Source organism: Dromiciops gliroides, chromosome 2 (assembly GCF_019393635.1).
Source record: "Dromiciops gliroides isolate mDroGli1 chromosome 2, mDroGli1.pri, whole genome shotgun sequence".
Lineage (NCBI taxonomy): Eukaryota > Metazoa > Chordata > Mammalia > Microbiotheria > Microbiotheriidae > Dromiciops > Dromiciops gliroides.
In genome coordinates, this window is record NC_057862.1 from 586,556,594 (window position 1) to 586,578,695 (window position 22,102).

Consider the following 22,102-nt stretch of genomic DNA (forward strand, 5'->3'; position numbering starts at 1 on the left):
CCTGGATTTCTGGGAATTGTTTGAAAATTTAAGTGATATATAAATATAAGATCATATTTATTATTTAAGCACTGTCACCTGTAGTATCTTATTTGATCCCCACAGTAACCCTACAAAGTAGGTGGTTTTATTCTCATTACTGGGTATCACATTGTTGACTCATATTGAGCTTGTAGTCCACTAAAACCCTAAGCTTCTTTTCAGACAAACCACTGTCTCCCCTGCCCCCCCCCCCCCCTGCTTAATTCTTCCAGATCCTGAAATCAGGCTTTCCAGTATATTGGATTAGCAGCCAAAGCAACACAGTTATTGTAGAGCCAGAACTGAAGAACACCTAGAGTATTCAAGGACAGAAAAGTCAAAGAGGCACACCGGCATGACTGAAGAGTCAGGAGACACCTGGGTTTCAATGTCAGTTCTGCTGCTTCCTGTCTGTGTAGCCTTTCTGACAAAGAGACATTCCTAGGAGGCATGTTTGCTTTGGTCACTGCCCTGTTCCACAAGTTCCAGTGGCTCCCTACTTCCTTTAGAATCAAATACAAATTTGCTCTTTAGCTGGTATTTCTGTGATTCTAGCTTTGTTACACATTACTCCCCCTCTGTATTCTTTGGTCTGGCTGAACTGACCCATTTGCTCAGATTCTTCTGATCTCTTAGAATCCCTAGTTTCTTTCAAAATTCATTTTATATACCCGCTATGTGAAATCTTTCTTGACTCCCCCCCTCCACCCTCCCATTATTGCTCTTTACTTTTCATGCTATGTCTCAAGAATGTAAGTTCCTTGGGTTCAGGAACTCTCTGTCTCTCTAAGAGTCTGGCACCAGATGGTTTTGATAAATAGATATTATTTTAAATAGTTGTAGAAATGCTAAAATTGCAATCAGAAAAGAAAAAGAGATTAAAGGCATAAATATTCTGAAATAGGTGCCTAATCCCTATTTACAGATGATTTGATCATTTACTTAGCACACGAATTAGCCAAGAAATTAATCAAAATAGCTTCAGCAAATCAACATGTTTATGTTTGTCTTTGTAAGTAACATATATATATATATATATATATATATATATATATATATATATATATATATATATATATATATATATATATATATATATATATATGCATGCAGGTGTGTGTGTGTGTGTGTGTGTGTGTGTGTGTTCCTTTCTAGGAGAAAATAATAAAACCCATTCAAATTGCCTGGAGCCATCGTATTAACACAAGACAAATAGAATTACAAAATACTCTTTACACAAAGGAAGATAAATAATTAGAGGAATATTCATTGCTCATTGTTGAGCTGTAGCAATATAAAATAAATGAAGGAGCCAAAAGTCTAGAACCTCAGAAGAAATAATGAAAAGAAATAGTAATGAGGGAGTGATGGGTAAGAAAGTCAGTAGTCAGAATATTTTATAGCTCCTTTTTCCCTTTTCTTCATAATGTAGTACTGACTGTATGCTCTCTTAGTTTTGGAGAGGGAGATGTTGTCCCATTGGACTTCTGTATCTGCCTAGCAGGGGACAAGTAGACCGACCTAAGAGGGAAACTTCTTGTTGGCATAGTTGTTCATCTGTTACTGCTATCTCTGGCCTCGCATGTTCCCTAAATGCACTTGATATATGCTGATGTCAATACCCTCCTTTGACAAATGCTTCTGCTATCCTCCCAGAACTTTCTTCTGACTCTTTTCCATCACCCCCAACATATCCACTCCCATATTTGGTGAATTACCGGGTAAAGTACAGAATTTGAAATCAGGAAAGATTTGAGTTTGAACGAAAAGGGCAGAGGTTGGAAAAATGAATGGAAGTTGCAAATTTAGTCTTGATCTATTTTTTTTTTTAAATCATAAGAATTAAAGCCACCCTAAGGTAGAACAGGATGCCTGTGGATGTAGGTTCCCCTTGCCTAAAGTCAACAAGCTTTTATGAAGCACCTACTGTATGCCAAGCACTGCGCTAAGTGCTAGCAATACACAGAAAGGTCGAAGATGCCCCTGATCTCAAGGAGTGAGCCCTTCAAGGCAAGATTGAGCAGTGAATTGTCAGGGATGTTGTAGAGAGGATTTGGATTCAGGACTAGGTTAGACCAGCTCAAGAGGCCCCTTCTAATTCTATAATTCTGAGTCCTGCTTCTGATACTTGTTGGCTGTGTCACTTCACTTCTGACCCTCTCTTTACTTATCTGGAAAACAAAACAAAAACCCTGCCATGCCCACCTTGACCAGTTATTGTGAAGATTAAATAAGGTAAAAATCTGGACTGTGCTTGAAAGCGTTAAAGTGCTATCTAAATTTCAGCTATGATCATTATTGTTGTTGCTGTTGTTATGACAGACTTTCCTGTGGTACTGAGAACTCCCTGGAAATACTTTGCACAAAATGGTTGGTGACCCTTACCTATAGCTTTTTTTCAATGAATTTTATTGGAATTCTTCCTTCTCTAAAGTTACCTAACATTTAAGAATGCTCTTCAACACAATGGTCAGCTATGATTCCAGGGGTACCAGGATGAAACATGCCACCCACATCCTAACAGAGAGGTGGTGATCTCAGGGTGCAGATTGAGACATTTTTTGGACATGAGTGCAGGAATTAGTTTTGCTTTACTATCCATACTTGATTTCTTTGTTGATGTTTGTTTTTTCCCCTCAATAAGAGGGAAGTGAGAGGAAGAGAAAATGGATTTTTGTTGATTGAAAAAAATATTTGATATAATTTTTTAAAAGTTACTTAAAGCAACCTGTGGAAAATATCTCACACAGCTACTTGAACTCAGCCAGGCTATAAGTGGGTCAAAATAGTACGTAATACAATTTAGCTTGCTATATGTATGGGATATTTCCCCTATATTCCTTAGTGAAAACTTATTCCAAGGAAGATCTGAAACAGAAAGGGAAAGGAATGAGAGGATTGGTGGGAAATTGTGGTCATGAGCAGATGCCTGAAGGTTTAGAAAAATCTAGCCTTGGAGGACAAAAGTTCCAGATCTCAGATAATTATGTCCCACAGGACTCTTGGGCAACATTCTAGGAATTGCTAGGGGGAATTCCCAGAGTAATGGAAGTATTTTGGGAGTTCTAATGACAAAAGCCTTGGCACAGATCTGAGCCACCAGTATTCTCTGGGGATAAAAGTACTTAAAAGCCAAATGACCCACAACTCGGGAGTTGTGGCAAAAATAATTAGTGGCAAGTGCTGAAGTATTTGTGAATGTGGGTGAGGGGATTCACATCAAGGAGAGACCCTGATGAAGTGCTTTAAGAAAACTGGAGGCTAGAAAGAGCACTCTCAGCTCTCACCTCAATATTGTGAAGAGGCTATCACAATGAGGATTCCACAAACAGATTAAGCAACTACTCAAAGAATGCCACAATAGTTGCCAATCTGTAACAGTAGAGTGACCTTTTTAGCTTTGTTTATAAAATCAAGAAATTAAAATAAAATTTTTTATTAAACAAACATGTTTAATAAATTATATAATTGATAATAAATGTTAGCCATTATGAAGAAAAAATATGGTCAGTATTATGGGGAAAATAAATTTTTAAAGAGGCTATAACTTGAAGAAAAGGAACATTCATGGGTCATTGAGAGAGTAAGTGGTTTCTCTGCTAGGGGGTCTGTCAGTGTTGACTGGCCAACTGCTTGGATGTTTAATGTTCATGACGAGAAACAGAAGAATGTTGACTAGATTTCATAGTGAACAGATCTTACCTTCAAATTTCACTTTTAAGTGCATTTTCCATTGTAATTTCCTTTGTCCTGATTCGACTACTAAAGCTTATTTTAGAATACATGTGACTTTTACAGTGCTGAATTAGTCACTTTTTCCCATCTCTGCAACAAAACATGGTTCATAGATACTAAAAATTAAGTTCATATTTCCTTTAGAAAGTGAGAGTAGATTTAACTAAGGCTTGCTTTAGCTGAATATAACATTTAGGTATTCACCCTTCCACTCACAAAATTTTAATAACCTTCAGTCTGAAGAGGAAAAAATAGAAAAAAGCTTTTGATATAAAGACAGGAACTTGATTATTGAATGGTGTTCATTTTCTAAGGAAAACTTGATAGGATTTTCATATCTTCCATGAGATTAAAAAAGTTTGTGAAATTGTATAAATAAGCTCAGCTTGGGGCCCCAGAAGTGAAGACATGACCCCTGAGCAAATGATCAGAAGGGATCTCAAATATTTTTTAATTACCTAGGAATTTGAGTAAAGAATAAACAGTTACATGTAAAATATCATATTTTGGGCAACCCATATGTAAAATGACCACAGTTATGGCAGAGACTGTTAAATAATTAAATTTTCCCAGGTTTATCTCATATGCAAGACTGGGGAAAGGCAAAATGGAATCCACTTAAATTTTTGCCCATAAAAGCAAATTTGAAGAGAACGTATTTAGAAATTTATTTTGCAGTTTCCTTTATGAATTTGTTTAAATTAACAGATTTTGAATAAAATGTTCATAGTTCTTTGGGCCTTTGCACTTGTATTTTTTTTTTACTCTGGGACTTATTATCTCAATTACACTTTGTGGTTTAGATTTTAGGAAATGAGAAGGGAAAAAATTATTAAAAATTTTTAATCATAACATTGAAAGGCAGTTTCACTTCAATAGCCTTTCTATGTTTAAATCTTATGTCAAATTCATGGATCTGTGCTTTCTTTGGGACAGGAAACTCCCAGATGAGAAAACTCTTAGTGGTTCAATTCAGCACCTTCTCTGCAACATTATAATCTTGGAGAATTTGTTTGTTTAGTTACAGAATTCTTAAATTCTAAATGAATCATGTTTCTTTTATCACAAGAGTTCCACACAATACCTGACGTTTTCTTGGAGATCAATTAAGACAACAGGATTGTGATTTTTTTCAAGGAGTGTAATTAGAAGTACAAGCAAAGAATTAAATATAAGCCAATATGAATAAAAGTTCATTTTGGTGAGTAAAATTTAAAATTAAAATCTAAAAATATCAATTCTTTTTAAAATGTAAGCTTCTTCATTAACAATTAATCAACAAGTCTTTACTAGGCACCTGTAATGTGCAAGTACATGCTAAGTACTGTGGGGAATGCTCCTAGAATTTACAATCTACTTTAAGAATTATATGTACAGGGGGCAGCTAGATGGGGCAGTGGTAAAGCACAGGCCCTGGATTCAGGAGTACCTGAGTTCAAATTCGGCCTCAGAAATTTGACACTTACTAGCTGTGTGACCCTGGGCAAGTCACTTAACCCCAATTGCCTCACCAAAAAAAAAAAATTATATGTACATAAATAGAAATATAAAAAAGGCAAGAGTTCAGTAAAGTGATGGCATCTTTCAATATGGGTTGTTTTGAAGTAGAGAAGGAAGGAGAGAAAATTACTAGATGTTATAATAACATAATGAAGATTGTATACAGAATTTCTGTTTGTCCCACATTGTAAAACCAAAACTTGACTGTGGCCACTGGCAAAGCATTTATTAAGCCAACTCCCAACCAGCCAAAATCTTGGAATTAAATGCAGTAAAAGTTTATAACGAGACCAATTTTGCTTACTTAGATTCAATTTGATAATAATTCATTGAGAACTTTTGTGCCAGACATCTGGGCAACCTGAACATACTTCCTAATAAATAACAGCTTTAAGTGAATAACAAATCAAGTAATTTACACAATAGAAAATAGACTTAAACATTTACATTTTTAAAAAAATATAATCAAATGTCTTTTTATCTTAATCTTGGGAGATGATTTTTTTCCCAGTTAAACAATTAAAAGGTTGGGGTTTTTTTTGTTTTTTAAAGAGATGTTTGATTATATTACATGTCTGTACAAAAAATTTTTTCAAGAAAAACGTTTAGAAAAACTCATGGAAATTCAACATAACTTGACATCTTACATACACACATCTGTTTAAAAATTAACAAAATAACTGCTAGTCCATGATAGATAAGTTCAAAGGATACTACTGGCAATTTTCACTGGAGGAAAAATAAATTGTTGAAAATTATCACTCAAGAAATGGTCAACCTACTAGTAATGATGCACATTTAAACAACTTTGAGGGGAGGGGATTTTTTTAATCAACAAAAAAAATTCTGGTAGGGTTGTAGAGAAACACTTAAACTTATTTAGGGTAGGTGTAATATCAAACCAGTCTATTCCTTTTAGATACTAATCTGGAAATAAAAATTACAAAAAGTCATGCCTTTTGACTTAATTATATTATTAAGAATATACTCCTGGAAAGTGTATGTTTTTTTTAGATATCTGTTCAAAGATTTTCACAGGAACTTTATTTTTAATTTCAAAAGACTATAAATAGTCCTTTGATAGAAAAATGGTTTAATAAATTGTGGTACATTAATATAATGGAGTTTCTATCATGCAAGTAAGACCAATGAGTATGAGGAATGCAAAAAAAAGTCTTAAAAGAGTTTTATGAAATGATGTAGAGCTAAAAAAAATAAATAAAGCAGAAACAATAACATTATACAAGACCAAATAAGAGGAAAAGTGAATGAAAATAAATGGACTGAGAGGAAGTAACTAGGAAGTCTTTTATAAACTGAAATGTAAGTCACGAAGAACATTAGTTGTATTTGAACTAATGTATTTGTATCAGTGATGTATTAATTTCTTATTTTTTTAAACTTATAAAGTAATGAGTAACTCAATGCTTAAAGATTGACGGATCCTAGATTAATTTTCTGCTTATCTATGTGAGGTTTGACCAGAAAAGCATTTTAACCCAGCTGTTCCAAACCTTTGTAAAAAAAAAAATCAGAAATAGCAAATACTTTTTATAAATAAGTACAAAATTTTATTTTTCTGGTCATTGATGCAAATTTAAGAGTAGAATATTGGACTACATATATGCCAACGCGGGGACATTTTTAAAAAATCTTTTGTTACTCTTTTTAACAAATCCTTAATATAACTCTGCCATAGGTTGTCTTATGATTTTGCTCTTTATTCCCAAAGCCTAAGAATAGAAAAAAGTTGATTAATTGAAGTTTCCAGTTGTATTCTGGGCATGAGACAGGTTTTATCTATGTCCATTAACATCAAAACAAGTACTTAAAATTTTGGTTTTTTCCTATTTATAGCCTACATCTAAAAAAAAGAGAAATTTCTAGGAAATAAACAAAGTAAGCATTCAATCCAAAAGCATTTATTAAGTGACCAAGTCAGGCACTCTGCTAGGTATTGCAGATACAAAGTAAAAAATGAATCAATCCATGCCCTCCAGGAGCTTACATTCTAGTCTGAGGAAACAGCATTTACATATGAGGATATGTAAAGTAAATAAAAGGCAATTTAGCATTCGGTGAGGAGGCACTTGAAGCTGTTAAAAGTTAAATTTCCAAATTACAGAAAGGAACAAGGAATAAATTCATTTGTTAAGAAAATACTTTTGAACAGTGAGTGGTTTTGTACCCTTTGAAATATACGGAATTGCATTCCCATCTTAAGCCCAAATAAGTACATAAGGGAAGCCTAAGCATGCTGTTGGAACTGGAATAATAACCTAATTAGGGGCCGGGATTGTGGGAATTGGGGGCTAAGGAAAGAACAGGCGTCCTACAGCTTTCGAAGTTTCACTCATGCAAAATAATCTGAACAACCTGAGGCTGTAAGAACAATTAGCCTCCAAACTCTTCCTTTGACTGTTTACGGACCCTTTGGGGAATTTGAATAAGCAGAAGCCATCTAGGGAGATCAGCACATCCTGGAAAAGTGAAGACAAACCCTTCAGAGGAACCAGAGGGTGGTCCTGGAATATCATTCCTCAAAGAAGGAGAATAAATGATCTCTCTCAATGGAACAATTTATTGAACTATGGCCCCTGCAGCTACAAAAAGAGTGAACCTTCGCTTTTCTACCTTCCCCATGCCTTTTGAGCATCACATTCAAGGAAGTCTTGAGTAAATTTAGGTTGTAAATTAATGCCTGATCACCCAGGCATTAGAGGCAGAACATGCTTCTGTACTGGAAGAAGTGCTCATGGTATAACTAGGCTGGGATTTATTAAAGGGACAACCACAGAGTACTTTACTCTTTTAAGAGATATGGCCTGTCAGTCCAGAGAGAATTTGGTGCTCCACTAAGTTGCTTAGTCCATAAGCTGGCCCTACCTAGATTATAAGATTCCTGATGGAACCACACGTTCCAGTTCAAGATGAACTGGACAAGGCAGCTCAATAAATACTAACTGGGTTTACATTTTGTGTTCTATATGGCAGCATTTCTGAAATTATTAAGAAATCAAGTCTTAAAAAAATAATCATAACATTTTGGACTATCTCCTCTATTGCACTATCCATAGATCCTATGTTCACAAATACACACTATACATATACATATAAGTACATATACATTAAGTATGTGTGTGTATATATAATGTGTGTGTGTGTGTATATATATGTGTATATATATATATACATATATATATATAGTCTTGATACAGGGTGAGCCAAAAGTCACAATGTTTTAATAACTTTGAAAATTACTTTTTCTTTATTTTTTGCCATTTACAAGATTTGGTTTTTCACACATAATATAAATTCACATCTTATATACTGTATTTGATACTGTGGTATTATAAATTAAAACCAAAAAAAGTTAATATTGAAACCCTTTTGTGATTTTTGTCCCACCCTGTAGATACAGTATCATGGAGACTACTTGCTAGAGAAGTTTCCGGGGAATTGTCCAAATAATCAGTTAAAATAATGGAAATGGGATAAATCATTATGACATTTTTAGAAAATAACTGCAAATATTCTAGCTAATGCTACAGATTATATTTTAAATATACATTCATGTGATTTGGTCTTTCACATCAGCTGCCTTAAAGTGGTTTTATAAACACACTGGTTAAAGTGTATTTGTCTCCTCTGCCAACTAAAATGCCAGCTTGAGAAGTTTCCAAAAAGTGAAAACTCAAAATTGGATACTAAAAAATTCCATGGTGCATATCTACCTACTCCTGATCTCACTGACAATGAGATAAAGTTTCATATTTTGTATACGAAAAGTAGGTGATCCCAATGCTCTATTTACTTTCGGGCCAAGGCATTTCCTTTTATTTTTTTCCAATTACATGTAAAGATATTGTTTACAATATTTATTTTTATAAGCTTTTAAGAGTTCCAAATTTTTCTCCTTCCCTTCCCCCTCCCCAAGACAGCAATCAATCTAGTATAGGTTAAACAGGGTGGCCCGAAAGTCACAATGGGGTTTCAATATTTAATAACTCCTTTATTTTTTGTTTTTAATTTACAATGCCATAGCATCATATACAGTACATGTAAGAAATGACTTTACATGTTAAAAAATCAAATCTAATAAATGGTGAAAAATAAAGAAAAGGTAATTTTCAAAAAGTTCTTTAAAAATTGTGGCTTTTAGCCCACCCTGTACACGTACAATCATGTTAAACTTATTTTTACATTAGTCATGATGTGAAAAGAAAAATCAGAACTAAAAAGAAAAACACAAGAAAAAACAAAAAAAAGTGAGAATACTTTGTAATTCGAAAACTTTATTCATAACTGTCCAAACAGCCACAGGAGACCCCCCCCAGGGGTCACCTACTGCCTATAATAATAATAATGAAATTTTTTTCAATGACATAGTCATTATAGTATTTATATAAAATTTGCTTCAAAGCAAATTTAAGTGCACCAAAGACATAAGTATATATTGGTTCACTAAAAACATAAGTATATATATATATATATATATATATATATATATATATATATATATATATATATAAAATCATTAGAAAGGGAAGAAAAGTTTTATTTGCTCATACTGGAGCCTTGATACAAGCACCCTCCTTCGAGCAGTTCCTTCAGTAAAACCAAATGCTGTAGGTGAAGCTCTGTTATAAGGAATACTTTGGGCACTTTCATGACAACCTCCTGTAGACAAGATCCACAGAAGACACCAAATTCACACTTATAGGAGGCTCCATGCATAAGGTGAGTATAAAACTTTGCATCTTAAGATTTAAAACAGAATCTTAAAATGCCTGCAAGTATATATTCAAAGGCTACAAACTCCATTTTAATTAGACAAGTTCTGTATTAAACAAGTCTAAATTGACTTCAAAGGAATTAAAATGATCTTCATTTTGCATATTACTGTTAACATAACATTGACTGTTAGGCACAAAACTTGGGTTATTTGAATTAGGATTGCCTGATGATTTTGATTCACTTACTGTACTGTTCTCTAGACAACTGAAATCTACTGAATGAAATACATCTGACTGTGAAATAAAGAGAGTAGAATTGGCACTGGAGCCTGCTGTGGATCCTCCAGTAGATGGTGGTGTCGGATGGAGTTGTCTCCTGTAGTCTCTTGGGTTTAACATTGAGTTATATGATGAGCTTTCAAGGTTCATGCTAACATACTGCATGTCAGTCTCCATCATGCTGTCACTGCTGGGTGTTGTAATATTCTGCAACATGCTGTTATTAACCCCAAAAAGGTCAGCCTGTGACAGGGACTGAGCTCCAATTCCATTCGTACCATTGTTAAAAAGACAAGGATCAGAAGTATCTAGACTATTGGAAACACGAGCTATTTCCAGGTATGACCGGCTACTTTGTGAATCAGAGGGAAGTGTTCCTGTTGAAAAACCACTTGGTGAATGTGTATTAGTTGGGTTTATTGATGTAGGAAGAGTCATTGAAGGCCAGCTTGAAGATGGATAAGGTACCATCGAAGATAAAGTTGAAGTTGGATGCGGCATTGTATTTGAACTTGACACAAGTGGTGAAGTAAAATAAGATGAGACTTGATGCATAGTTCCTGGAGTTCTTGACATTTCTGTTGGAGGTACAAATTTTAAAAAAGAAAAAAAATTTTTAATGAAATAAGTATTTTAAAAATCAAGAAAATATTAACATTCAATTATAAAGTTACAAGAAATGTCTTAACATTGCATTATTTAAATAATGTAATTCACATACATCTATAAACTTGGGGACAAAGTAGCCAAAATCACTTCAGGTAAAACTTATACGCCTAATCTTTGAATACTGCTGTTTACACTGAATTTAAGCAAATGATTTTGTAAGAATATATACTAAGTATCAAAATGTAATCTCATTTAGGACATTATGAAAATATAGCTCTTGAGGTCCCTGTGAGAAAATTGGATATATTTCATATAAATATCAGAGTGGAACCACTATTAATTAGAATTCAAATAACCAGAAGTGTTTTATCAAAAGGCAGCATCAAAAAGTAGATGAAGCATCACACTTGGAGTTGAGAGGCCTGGATTTAAATGCTGCCTCAGATAGTTATGTGATCATGGGGCAAATAACTTAACCTCTCAAAACCTGCTTCTTCAATTGTAAAATAGAGGTTATACTTATATTACTTACATCACAGAGTTATTGTGAGGAAAGTGTTTTGCAAACTTTAAAGTTTAGTATAAATATGAATTATTAAATTATGCACTGTACTTTCTGGAGAAAGAAGAAAATCAAAGGAAAACATCTGTATCAGGATTTATTAAAGATATATACACACAATAAATAAAATACACTACAAATTCAACTCAATTTCCTAAACTATCTGCAACTTTATAAACAGTACTGAACTATGGTAACCAGTGAGAAGGATGACTCTGAGGCACTGCAAGATCCTCCTTTATACTTATAACTTGTATTGTGAGAAATAATTATTAATAATCAGTACCTTGGGGGACCCAGAGATCTCTCTTAAGTTCTCTCTCCCCCTCCACTCAGAGACAAGCTCTTTAGAGAGTCTCTCAAATCTTATCTAGGTCAAATGCACCTCAACCCCAAGCTTATAAAAGGAGTCTTAGGCAGAGACAGATTCTTTTGTTTAGATAAGATGAAGAACTTAACTGAAGAGATTTTGACTTCGTGAACCTGTTGTAGGTAGGAACCACTGTGTCAGCTTGGGTGGGGGGTCTCTGCATTTCTCCCTGATGCCACAATCTCCTGACTTCACCTTAATACAACCCATCTCCAAATGATGCTAACCAGTTAGATTTGATCGTTGTGTGATGGACCTCCTTCAGTTAGAAGGGTATATAAACTGAAACCCCACTGCCATTATGGGTCTGTGGTCTGAGATGGCCACAGACCTGGTTTTATGAATAACCTGCCGTCCATTGGGGGGGAGGGGGGTGGGGGCAATGAAGGTTAAGTGACTTGCCCAGGGTCACATAGCTAGTAAGTGTGAAGTGTCTGAGGCCACATTTGAACTTAGGTCTTTCCTGAATCCAGGGCCAGTGCTTTATCCACTGTGCCACCCAGCTGCCCCCTGCCAGCCATTTTAATAAAATGATTAAATTACCCAGATACCATGTCTCATATTTTTAATCGTTAACAAACGCAATATCTCAATGCTGTGATTTCAATGAATACTCAATATCATTGAGTCAGATTACAGTTCCTCAATAACTTAGACAGTTTTTTAATTACTGTGGCCAAAAAACTGATTATTCTCAGGACAACCTATGCTTTGTAGGTAGGTAGCCTAGCCCTTGGATGTCCAACACAGCCTATCACCAAGACCCTTGTGCCCCACTGGTATAGCCAATGAAAATACAAGGTCGCTCCCATAATGAGGCATTAGGAGGATGTCATGGAAGACTCAGCCATAAAAGAGATTATGTTCAAAGTATTATGTTTTGTAAAATATGGAAATAAACCAAAACATTTTTTTTTAATTTCAAGAAAACTTGAAACAAAAGGGGATTTTTCTGACTAAGTTTTAGTTAACCAGAAATTCAATTACCAGAACATCTTTTTCTTCAGACAATTATATATTTACTATAAGACTTCATTTGTTTTCTAGAAAATTAATGTAAATATGAAGAACATAATCACAGTTTCAAATACTGTTTTGTACAAACACCAAGCCAGTACATTTCAATATGTTATGACACATGTATTTTAAATTTGTGGAGAAAAGTCAAATGAGCAATTTTTTCTACATCAAGAATGGCGTAAGAATATATAAAGCAAATTGGTCTTTCTGATTTCCATATTTATACGAAAGGTCAACTGCTACAAAAATAAATACCTTTTTTGATGATTCTCCCTTCTCCAGTTGATCGGGGAGGACCAGCTTTTGGTCTTTCTGGAAAATTAACTATAATTTAAAAAACTAATTATTATAAATTTGAAATTTACATTAAAATCATTTAAATTTAAAATATTAAATTAGTTAGAAAAATCCATTGTTTAATTTTGAAAATTTGTTAAAATGTTTAAAAGCAAAAAATCCTTACCACAACCTTGCAACAGCTTCTGGAAGTCTAAAGTTGTTTTTTGTTTCTTTGATTTATTCCCATATGGATCTGGTTAGGTAGGAAGGAGAAAAATGCATTAATCACATAATTATGCTTCTACCCTTTTTTAAACCAATGTGGTGCTTTGATCACAAATACAAATATATATATAAATTATGCCTTAAAGCAATTCACATAGGAATGAGGGAAGAAAAAGGAAACATTTATTAAGTACCTACTATATACCAGGCACTGGTGCTAAGCACTCTTCAAATATCTCATTTGATTCTCACAACAGTCCTGTGTGGGGGCAGCTAGTTGGCAGAGTGGATAGAGCACCAGTCTTGAATTCAGGAGTACCTGAGTTCAAATTTGACCTCAGACACTTGACACTTACTAGCTGTGTGACCCTGGGCAAGTCACTTAACCTCAATTGCCTCACCAAAAACAAACAAAAACCCAATCCTGTGAGCTAGGTCCTATCATTATCCCCATTTTACAACTGAAGCAGACAAAATCACCTAGCTGTTTAGGAGTGATTTAATAACTATTCACGCATTAGATCACTGTCAACACAAGATTTTCTCTTAATCATGAAAAGTATTCATTTCTTCTATAGGATTTTTTTTGGGTGAAGAAAGATTTAAAAGTTGATATCAGAAAAAAAAGTTCACATATGGCATTCTAAAATTTGTAGTTTGTAAAATGACAAAAAGAATCCTAACAGACCCATTGACAGGCTCCTGCTTCATAGATGCACAAAAAAGTTTCTGTCAATCTGACCCTGACTTATCTGTTAAAATGGGTTTAGAGTAAGTCTTGGGAAGAAGGTAGCATGAATTACTTCCCAAAATAATTTTCAGCTTTTAAAAACTATGTTATGCTTTAAACCTATGAATTACCAAATAATCTTAATTCAAAATGATTGCTAGGGGGGTATTTAGTAGAGAATTGAATTTAGATGAAAATATAAGGTTCCTTTTCACAAGAAAGTAGTGCTTTTCTCATCTTAGCCAAGTAAGATAATCTTTATGAATAAATGGGTAAAAATAAGAATTAGAGACTTTTATTAATGGTGACTCATTCATAGATATATATAAACAAATTCAAGTGAAATAAAAAGGATATTTTCTTAAGTATCTAAAAGAATTATTCTTTACAGTTAATCAGAATTCTTTCCCCAAGGTCAATAAAGAACTATAGAGCTTAGGATTTTTTTTATCTTTTTTTTTTTAGTGAGGCGGTTGGGGTTAAGTGACTTGCCCAGGGTCACACAGCTAGTAAGTGTCAAGCGTCTGAGGCCAGATTTGAACTCAGGTTAGAGTTTAGGATTAATCAACTAATTAATCAAGAAACACGAAATGTCCACCACTCAATTAGTGAGGACAAAGAATCATAAAAAACATTCTACATGTGGCAACCAATAACTGCTATGATATGATGAATTTTCATTTCAAAAAGCAAAACAGAATGCACAGTGATCCTACCTGCCTCACAAGGTTGGTGGGAGGATCACAGAGCCCTATATTTAGAGTGAGAAGGGACCTCATAGCTCATGTGGTCCAACCTCCTCATTTTACAAATGAGCTCTATAAGGCTGAAGGGACTTGCCCAAAGTGGGCACAGGTGGTGGAGCTGGAATCTGATTTCAGACTTTCTGACTCCCCAAACCAATTGATCTTTCCACTACACTGAGAAAATAACAAGGTACATATGTTTTTAAAAATAAAGTATAAGATTCTATATCCAAACACATCATATGCACAAATGTGACATGTAGACAGACACATGTGTATGTGTATATATATATATATATATACATATTAAAAAACCTAGCAGTTTAACTTTCTAATGAATCTGTAAAAAAAAGAATGGAAATGCAAAAATCTGCCTTATATCTGACATTTTTATTTTAAGTAAAAATGAAAGCCATAGATTTTCAGCAAAACCCTTTTTCAGACCTTATTAACTCCTACTAATTCTCTTAATTCACTTCCCTGTCTCATGTTTCCACTCCTTCTGCAAATTCCTCCCTCCTCCATGGCCTATCTGTCTGGCTCAAAGCTCTTCACGACGACTTAGGTTTGAATCCCATTTGAGATACCAGAGGTGTGACCATGCCCAAGTTATGGAGAATTCACACCAGAGAGAAATCCTTTGTATGTGATTAATGTGAGGAAGGCTACTTCTAGAGGACAAGCCTTACTAGCTATCAGAGAACTCATACTGGAGTAAAGCCCTTTACATGTAATAAATGTGAAGGCCAAGCCTTCACACACTTCAAAGACCCTTTAAATCTGATAGCTATGGGACAGCTTTCATTGAAAATGAAGTACTCCCAAGCCATCAGGGAATTCAGACTGATGTCAAGACTCGGGGAAGGGGGGGGGGGTACAGCTAGGTGGCACAGTGGATAGAACACCGGCCCTGGAGTCAGGAGTATCTGAGTTCAAATCCGGCCTCAGACACTTGACACTTACTAGCTGTGACCCTGGGCAAGTCACTTAACCCTCATTGCCTCACTTAAAAAAAAAAAAAAAAGAATGTGGGGAAGAAGCATGATGCAGTGGAAAGTAAGTCAGAGGGCCTGTGTTCTTCTCTTGAGCCTGACTCATTATCCCTGCGATAACAAGTCCCTTAAGTTCTCTGAGCCTCGGACTGGTCTGTAAAGTGAGAGACTGGGTGTGATGACCCCTAGGATCCCTCTGAGTCTAAATCTCTGATCCTTTGACCTCTCTGTGCCTCAGTTCTAAAATCTGTAAAATGGAGATCATCATACATGAACCTGGAGTGTGTACCTCAGAGGGTTGTTTTTAGGTTCAAACCAAATGATGCATGAGAAGTACTTTGCAAACCTTAAAGTGATCTATAAATCTCAGCCATTATTATCACTAAACTAGAAGATCCAGTCCAACTTCCTGTTTCCTAACCCTATCCTGTCCTTGCCTGCCCCATGCCTCCTCATGGGACTTCTACCTCCCTCTGCTTCCCCCCAGAATACCCTCCCACTGAATTCTACCTCTGTTTGTGGTGGTGGTGGTGGTGGTGGTTTGTCCTTATTTCTCGAAGAGCACCATGACATCAGGAAGTGATATCATGACATCCCAAACTGGCTTTAAGTGAGGCAGGGCTGTTCAGTCAGCAACCCTACTCTCTCCTCCAGAGCCATCTGGGTGCAGTGGCATTACACACACACACACACACACACACATACATCCAGGCCCATATCCAGTCATCCTGGATGTTTTTTGGGCAGGGCAACTGGAGTTAAGTGACTTGCCCAGGGTCATAGCTAGTAAGTGTCAAGTGTCTGAGGCCAGATTTGAACTCAGGTCCTCTTGAATCCAGGGCCCATGCTTTATCCACTGCGCCACCTACCTGCCCCTTCCTATACTCTTTCTACCTTCTATTTGTGTCTACATCTATCCTTCCCACTACAGACTGGAAGCTCCAATGAAAACAAAGCCCATTTTTTATTTCTGTATATGCCTCACAGCAACTAAAAGCGCAGTTGCATTTATAATGTAATATTCATAATATTTAGCAGTCACACAATTGTTGAATGAATGATGATTTGCAAAGGAAAGCAAATGAACATATAATAGAGAGTACTTCCAAATAGTAATTCTAAAAACTTATGGACACATAACTGAAACTCAAATTTGAATCAATAATAAAGAAAATCCTATGCAAAACTATCTTTTATGCAAGAAAACTTTTCTTGTGATAAAGTGGTACCTTTTTCATCTGGCAGATAGCGAAAGTCCATGGATTCACTAACTTCCTGATCTGAAGGTCTTCGGAGCTGCATTTTTACTGTCACTGGTTCAGTGATAGCTTTGTAAAATGGTGGCGTTCTGAATACGATGGCTACTTGACGATGTACGTCTGCTTGTGAAAAGCTACCTTTGGCTTCCCAATCATTCAACACGAACCGAACTTCTATATCATCTAGAAAATAAGGAGAAGTTTGTAACAGCAGGAGATTAAAATGTGAAACGGGCCTATTGATATAAGTTCAACAAAAGAACTCAGACAGCAGTACCTTTCTGAACTTTGTCACAGAGTAGGAATATTTCATCACCTCCTCTGACACTTCCACAATTCTTGTTTACACGACAGATCCTTAATTCTGCAGTGTTAGGAGCTCCTAGAAATAAATGAAGAAAAAAAATTGAATGGATATTTCAGCAATTTCTTCTATTATTCAAGAGTAATAATGATAATAGCCAACACTTATATAACACTTACTATGTGCCAGGCACTATGATCCTCACCACAACCCTGAGGGGCGGGTGCTGTTATTACCCCACAGATGAGGAAACTGAGGCAAACAGAGCTTAAATAACTTGCCCAGGGTCTTAGAACTAGCAAGTGTTTGAGGCTGGCTCCAAATTCAGGTCTTCCTGACTCCGGGCCCCGCACTCTATCCACGGCACCAGCAACTGGGCAGCAGCTTAAACAGCAGATAGCTCTCCAGATTCTCCCCCTGCCAGTCCATCTCGATGCTTCCTCTTCTTTATTATCATGGTCCTCAGAGCCATCAGTACCACTGCTTAGTCTGTACTCCACGAACATCCTGCCTCCCTCAGAATAAGGTGATCACCTGGAATCCCATCACCCCATAGCCTGACTCTGCTTCTGATGGTTCTCAGCTCCCCCACTGCCCCTCCCTTCTGACTGGAGGGTGGAGGAATAACCTCCTCCCATGGTCTTTTTTCAGTGAGGACTCGGAGCTTTCCAGAGAACTCTCCATTTTCCATGAATGGCTCTGCTTGATTTCTGACACAAACATCATGCCCTTCCCCCAGGTGCTCTCTGGCACCCACTTCCCTTTCAGTTTCCTCTTGGGTACTGTCTTCTCCCCTAGCAGGGTAGGATTAGCATTCTTTTTATTATTTGTATCCCAGAGCTTGGCATATAGTGCTGGGCACAGAGGAGCTGCTTAAAAATGTTTAATGAACTGAATGGAAAATGATCCATTTATAGAAGACTTCAAGATTTTACAAAATACTTTGCCTATATTATCTCATTTGTCTACAGGTACTTTTTATGCCCATTTTATGAATGATGAAACTAAGTTCCAGGGAGATTAAGTGACTTGCCCAGACAGGTAATTGTCAGAAACTGATTCAAACCTAGGTCTCTGAGTGCTTTTCCCACAATACTACCTCATGCTAGAAGTTCTACTATTATCACCTGATTCTACTGTCTGAAACCCTTCGATGTCTCCTCATTGCCTGCCCAATTATTTGGCTTGGCAATTAAAAAAACCTTTCAGCCAATCTAGCTTACTTACAAACACCAAAACACCTCTTACACTTTACTGCTTTTGCTTGTTCCATTTCTTCAACTGGGACAGCCCCCTCCCAACTCTCCACCCTGAAGTCCCACTTTCCTTTCAAACCAGAAGAGATTCCTCTTTCTTCTGTACTCCCTTGGCAGCTAGTACACTCATACGGCACTCATGCCTTAGATAACTGGTAACTGCTTGCGTATCTGCCCTATCCAACGATATCCTTTCAGAATGAGGTCTATGTCTTGCACAATTTGAGGTGGAAATTGGCAAATATATTTTTAAATTTAGTTTTGTTTATATTTCCACAACCACTATTAAGCATTCAAATATACAAACAATAAAAAGAAAGTATAATTCAAAAGCCTTGAAACAAGAAAGCTATGCAAAAAATTCTAAGTTACTTGTGTGCGTACCATCACCTTCTGATTGTTTAAAGGAAAGAAAAGCTGAGTATATTAACCTTAACAAGATAGCAACCAAGTAATTTACCAATGTATTTTACATGGATTATGTTTCAGTTTAGTGAGTTATTTACAAATAATCAGTGAACATATTCTATTGGACTTCTTCATTCCAAGTCTCCCATATTTCTTCAGATTCATCATTTATTATAACACAATGATATTATACTTAAAAATCAAAATTCTTTCAACTGTTCCCTAAGAGCTGGATGTGAAGTTTGATCCCAGGTTTTTCCAGGCTGCTAGGAATCTTTTTATACAATTTGGTATCTCCTCTAGTGCCCTGTGCAACAAACTTTTATTATTTAATAAACATTAGTTGACTATGCAAATGAAAAGAAGGATGAAGGAATGAGTAGAATATGGAACAGTGGCTGTGGTTTTTAAATTGTATTAACAGCTATAGGAGACACATGCCCTCATATTCATACATAGGGTCAAACATATGTGATGACTTTCAGTACTACCATTCCCACAACCTTTCACTGGGAGAAACTTACAAAACAAGAAATAAATTGATATTGAGAGAGATGGTAATATCCAAGAAAAACAGTAATTTCCCATCTATTCTGAATAGAAAAAAAAAAGGACAGAATAAAGGTCCAAAGCACCATAAATACAACTGAAGAAAATAAGTATCTCTTTAAGAGGAAATAATGTTCAGGAAAAGAAGCAAATACAATTGAAAACAACTGTATATTTTATTACTTATTCTTGTTTTCATGAATACTGACCATTTGATCTGGCTTTAGGGGAAAACAAGTAGCAAACTAATGAGTCATCACCTATTACATGTTTTTTAAAATAGTTGTCAACCTAACATTATGCGCTTTGGTTCTAAAACAACAAGCTAATCAAAGAATCTTATGAGTTGGAAGGAACCTTGGAAATAATGTAGTCCAATGTCTCACTCAATGCAGGAATCCTCTCCATAGCATCTCACATGGAACACTTCTGCTTAAACATATCCTAATTGGTGGTGTTGGTGTTGGTGTTGTCATTGTCATTGTCTTGTTTCAGTTGTGTCAGACTCTCTGTGACCTCAGTGGATGTTTTCTTGGCAAAGACACTGGAGTGGTTTGCCATTTCATTTTCCAGCTCATTTTATAGATGAGGGAACTGAGGCAAATAGGGTTAGGTGACTTGCCCAAGATCACACAGCTAGCAAGTGTCCAAGAACATAGTAAGCTCACTATTTCATAAGGTGTCCCATTTCATTTTTAAATTGCTGATTATTTTTATAGTATTCTCTATTTCTAAGTGGCAGTCAGCCCTGTGATTTCTATCTACCAATCACAGTTGATATGATTACAGTATCATATATTTAGAGGTAGAAGGGATCTAGAGATAACTGAGGTCAAACCTTCATTTTACAGATAAAGGAAACTGGGACCCAAAGAGATTAAAGGACATAGCAGCTAGCAAGCAAAAATCATATTTTAAACTCAGGTCCCGCCCCCAAACCCAGTACTTTTTTTATTATATTCTAAAACAACAGCTACTTTCTTCCAAGAACCTTCTCATATCTACAGATCAAATAAATTCTTCCTTATTGGTCAAAATTAGGTTCAGAGCAGCAAATGTGCTTTACTATTTTCTCTATTTTTGGATAAATGAAACTGTCAATAAGATAAATTAAGAATGTATCACGGGGCAGCTAGGTGGCGCAGTGGATAAAGGACCGGCCCTGGATTCAGGAGTACCTGAGTTCAAATCCGGCCTCAGACACTTGACACTTACTAGCTGTGTGACCCTGGGCAAGTCACTTAACCCTCATTGCCCAGCCAAAAAAACAAAACAAAACAAAACAAAAAAAAGAATATATCAGATGTCCTGTGCTGCAGTGTGAGATTTTCTTGTAAGTTTCCAGAATCCGAAGTATCCATATCTTATCTCCATGTCCATTTTGAAAAGAAGGTTCAGAAAATATCAACCATATCCTCCATCAAGTAAGCAAGCAGCCCGGAGTATTCTCCCACAAATATCACTCTTATTATTCTCTCCATTCACTTTGATATTTCAGTGGATTCATGATCTCTGTGTAGGTACTCCCTCTACCAATATATCTGCCACAGGCCATCTGTGCTTTCATAACTACTGGGAGTCCTGTCCACGTCTTTTCTAAAATTCCCAATAGCCTCCCAATGCTTAAGCGGTTTTCCTGTAGTTGTTGTTGTTGTTGTTGTTGTTAAACATTTGTGTGGACACACAGTACAATAGTCAAACTGTCCATGTGTTACCTCTTCTTTTGTTCCTTAGCCAGTCCTCCTCCTTTTCTGGACACACAGTTCTTCGATGGTGCTTTTTGTACCCCTTCTAGAATACAAGTCAGTGATAGGAGGTAGCCTGTTTACACCCACTGTGTGTCTTTTTCCGTTGCCCTTTAGGTCACCTGCAACTTTGAGTTCTCTGACACTGTGGTTTTTTATGCATTCATACAAAATCAACAGGAAAATACTGGTTTTAAAAAGGGGGGAGGGGACTTGTAACGGTTAGCAGTTCCCCTACACAATCCAGTCTGGCGTCCACTTCCTATTGACTTCTGGACCCATGTTTATTACATGGCCCAAAGTGGACAATAAGCAGTTGCCACAGGAGATGGAGAGCTGGCCTGGGAGTCAGGAGAAGCATGGTACAAGCCTCCCCTCTGACACGTATAGGTTGTGGGATCCTGACCATGTTATTTAACTTCAATGACCCCACATAGAGACCCCATAGAAAAGGCACAGATCTGGGGGGCAGCTAGGTGGAGCAGTGGATAGAGCACTGGCCCTGGAGTCAGGAGGACCTGAGTTCAAATCTGACCTCAGACACTTGACACTTACTAGCTGTGTGACCCTGGGCAAGTCACTTAACCCCAATTGCCTCACTAAAGAAAAGAAAAGAAAAGAAAAGAAAAGAAAAGAAAAGAAAAGAAAAGAAAAGAAAAGAAAAGAAAAGAAAAGAAAAGAAAAGAAAAGAAAAGAAAAGAAAAGAAAAGAAAAGGCACAGATCAGCAGAGAGAGAGGAAGTTCTTCCCCAGGAGCTCCCTAGACTGATGAAATCAC

General features: G+C 36.2%; 1 protein-coding gene across 1 annotated transcript in view; it reads right to left on the reverse strand.

The window, feature by feature from the left end:
* Positions 1-9,839: 9,839 nt before the first annotated feature.
* The window catches only part of REL (REL proto-oncogene, NF-kB subunit), a 64,310-nt gene continuing 52,047 nt past the window's right edge, over positions 9,840-22,102 (reverse strand). The window contains exons 6-10 of the mRNA XM_043986547.1: positions 17,341-17,445; positions 17,034-17,246; positions 13,296-13,364; positions 13,088-13,156; positions 9,840-10,849 (exon numbers count right to left, since the gene is read on the reverse strand). Coding sequence (XP_043842482.1) covers positions 10,086-10,849; positions 13,088-13,156; positions 13,296-13,364; positions 17,034-17,246; positions 17,341-17,445 — 1,220 coding nt within the window. The 3' untranslated portion in view covers positions 9,840-10,085. The remainder of the gene's footprint in view (positions 10,850-13,087; positions 13,157-13,295; positions 13,365-17,033; positions 17,247-17,340; positions 17,446-22,102) is intronic.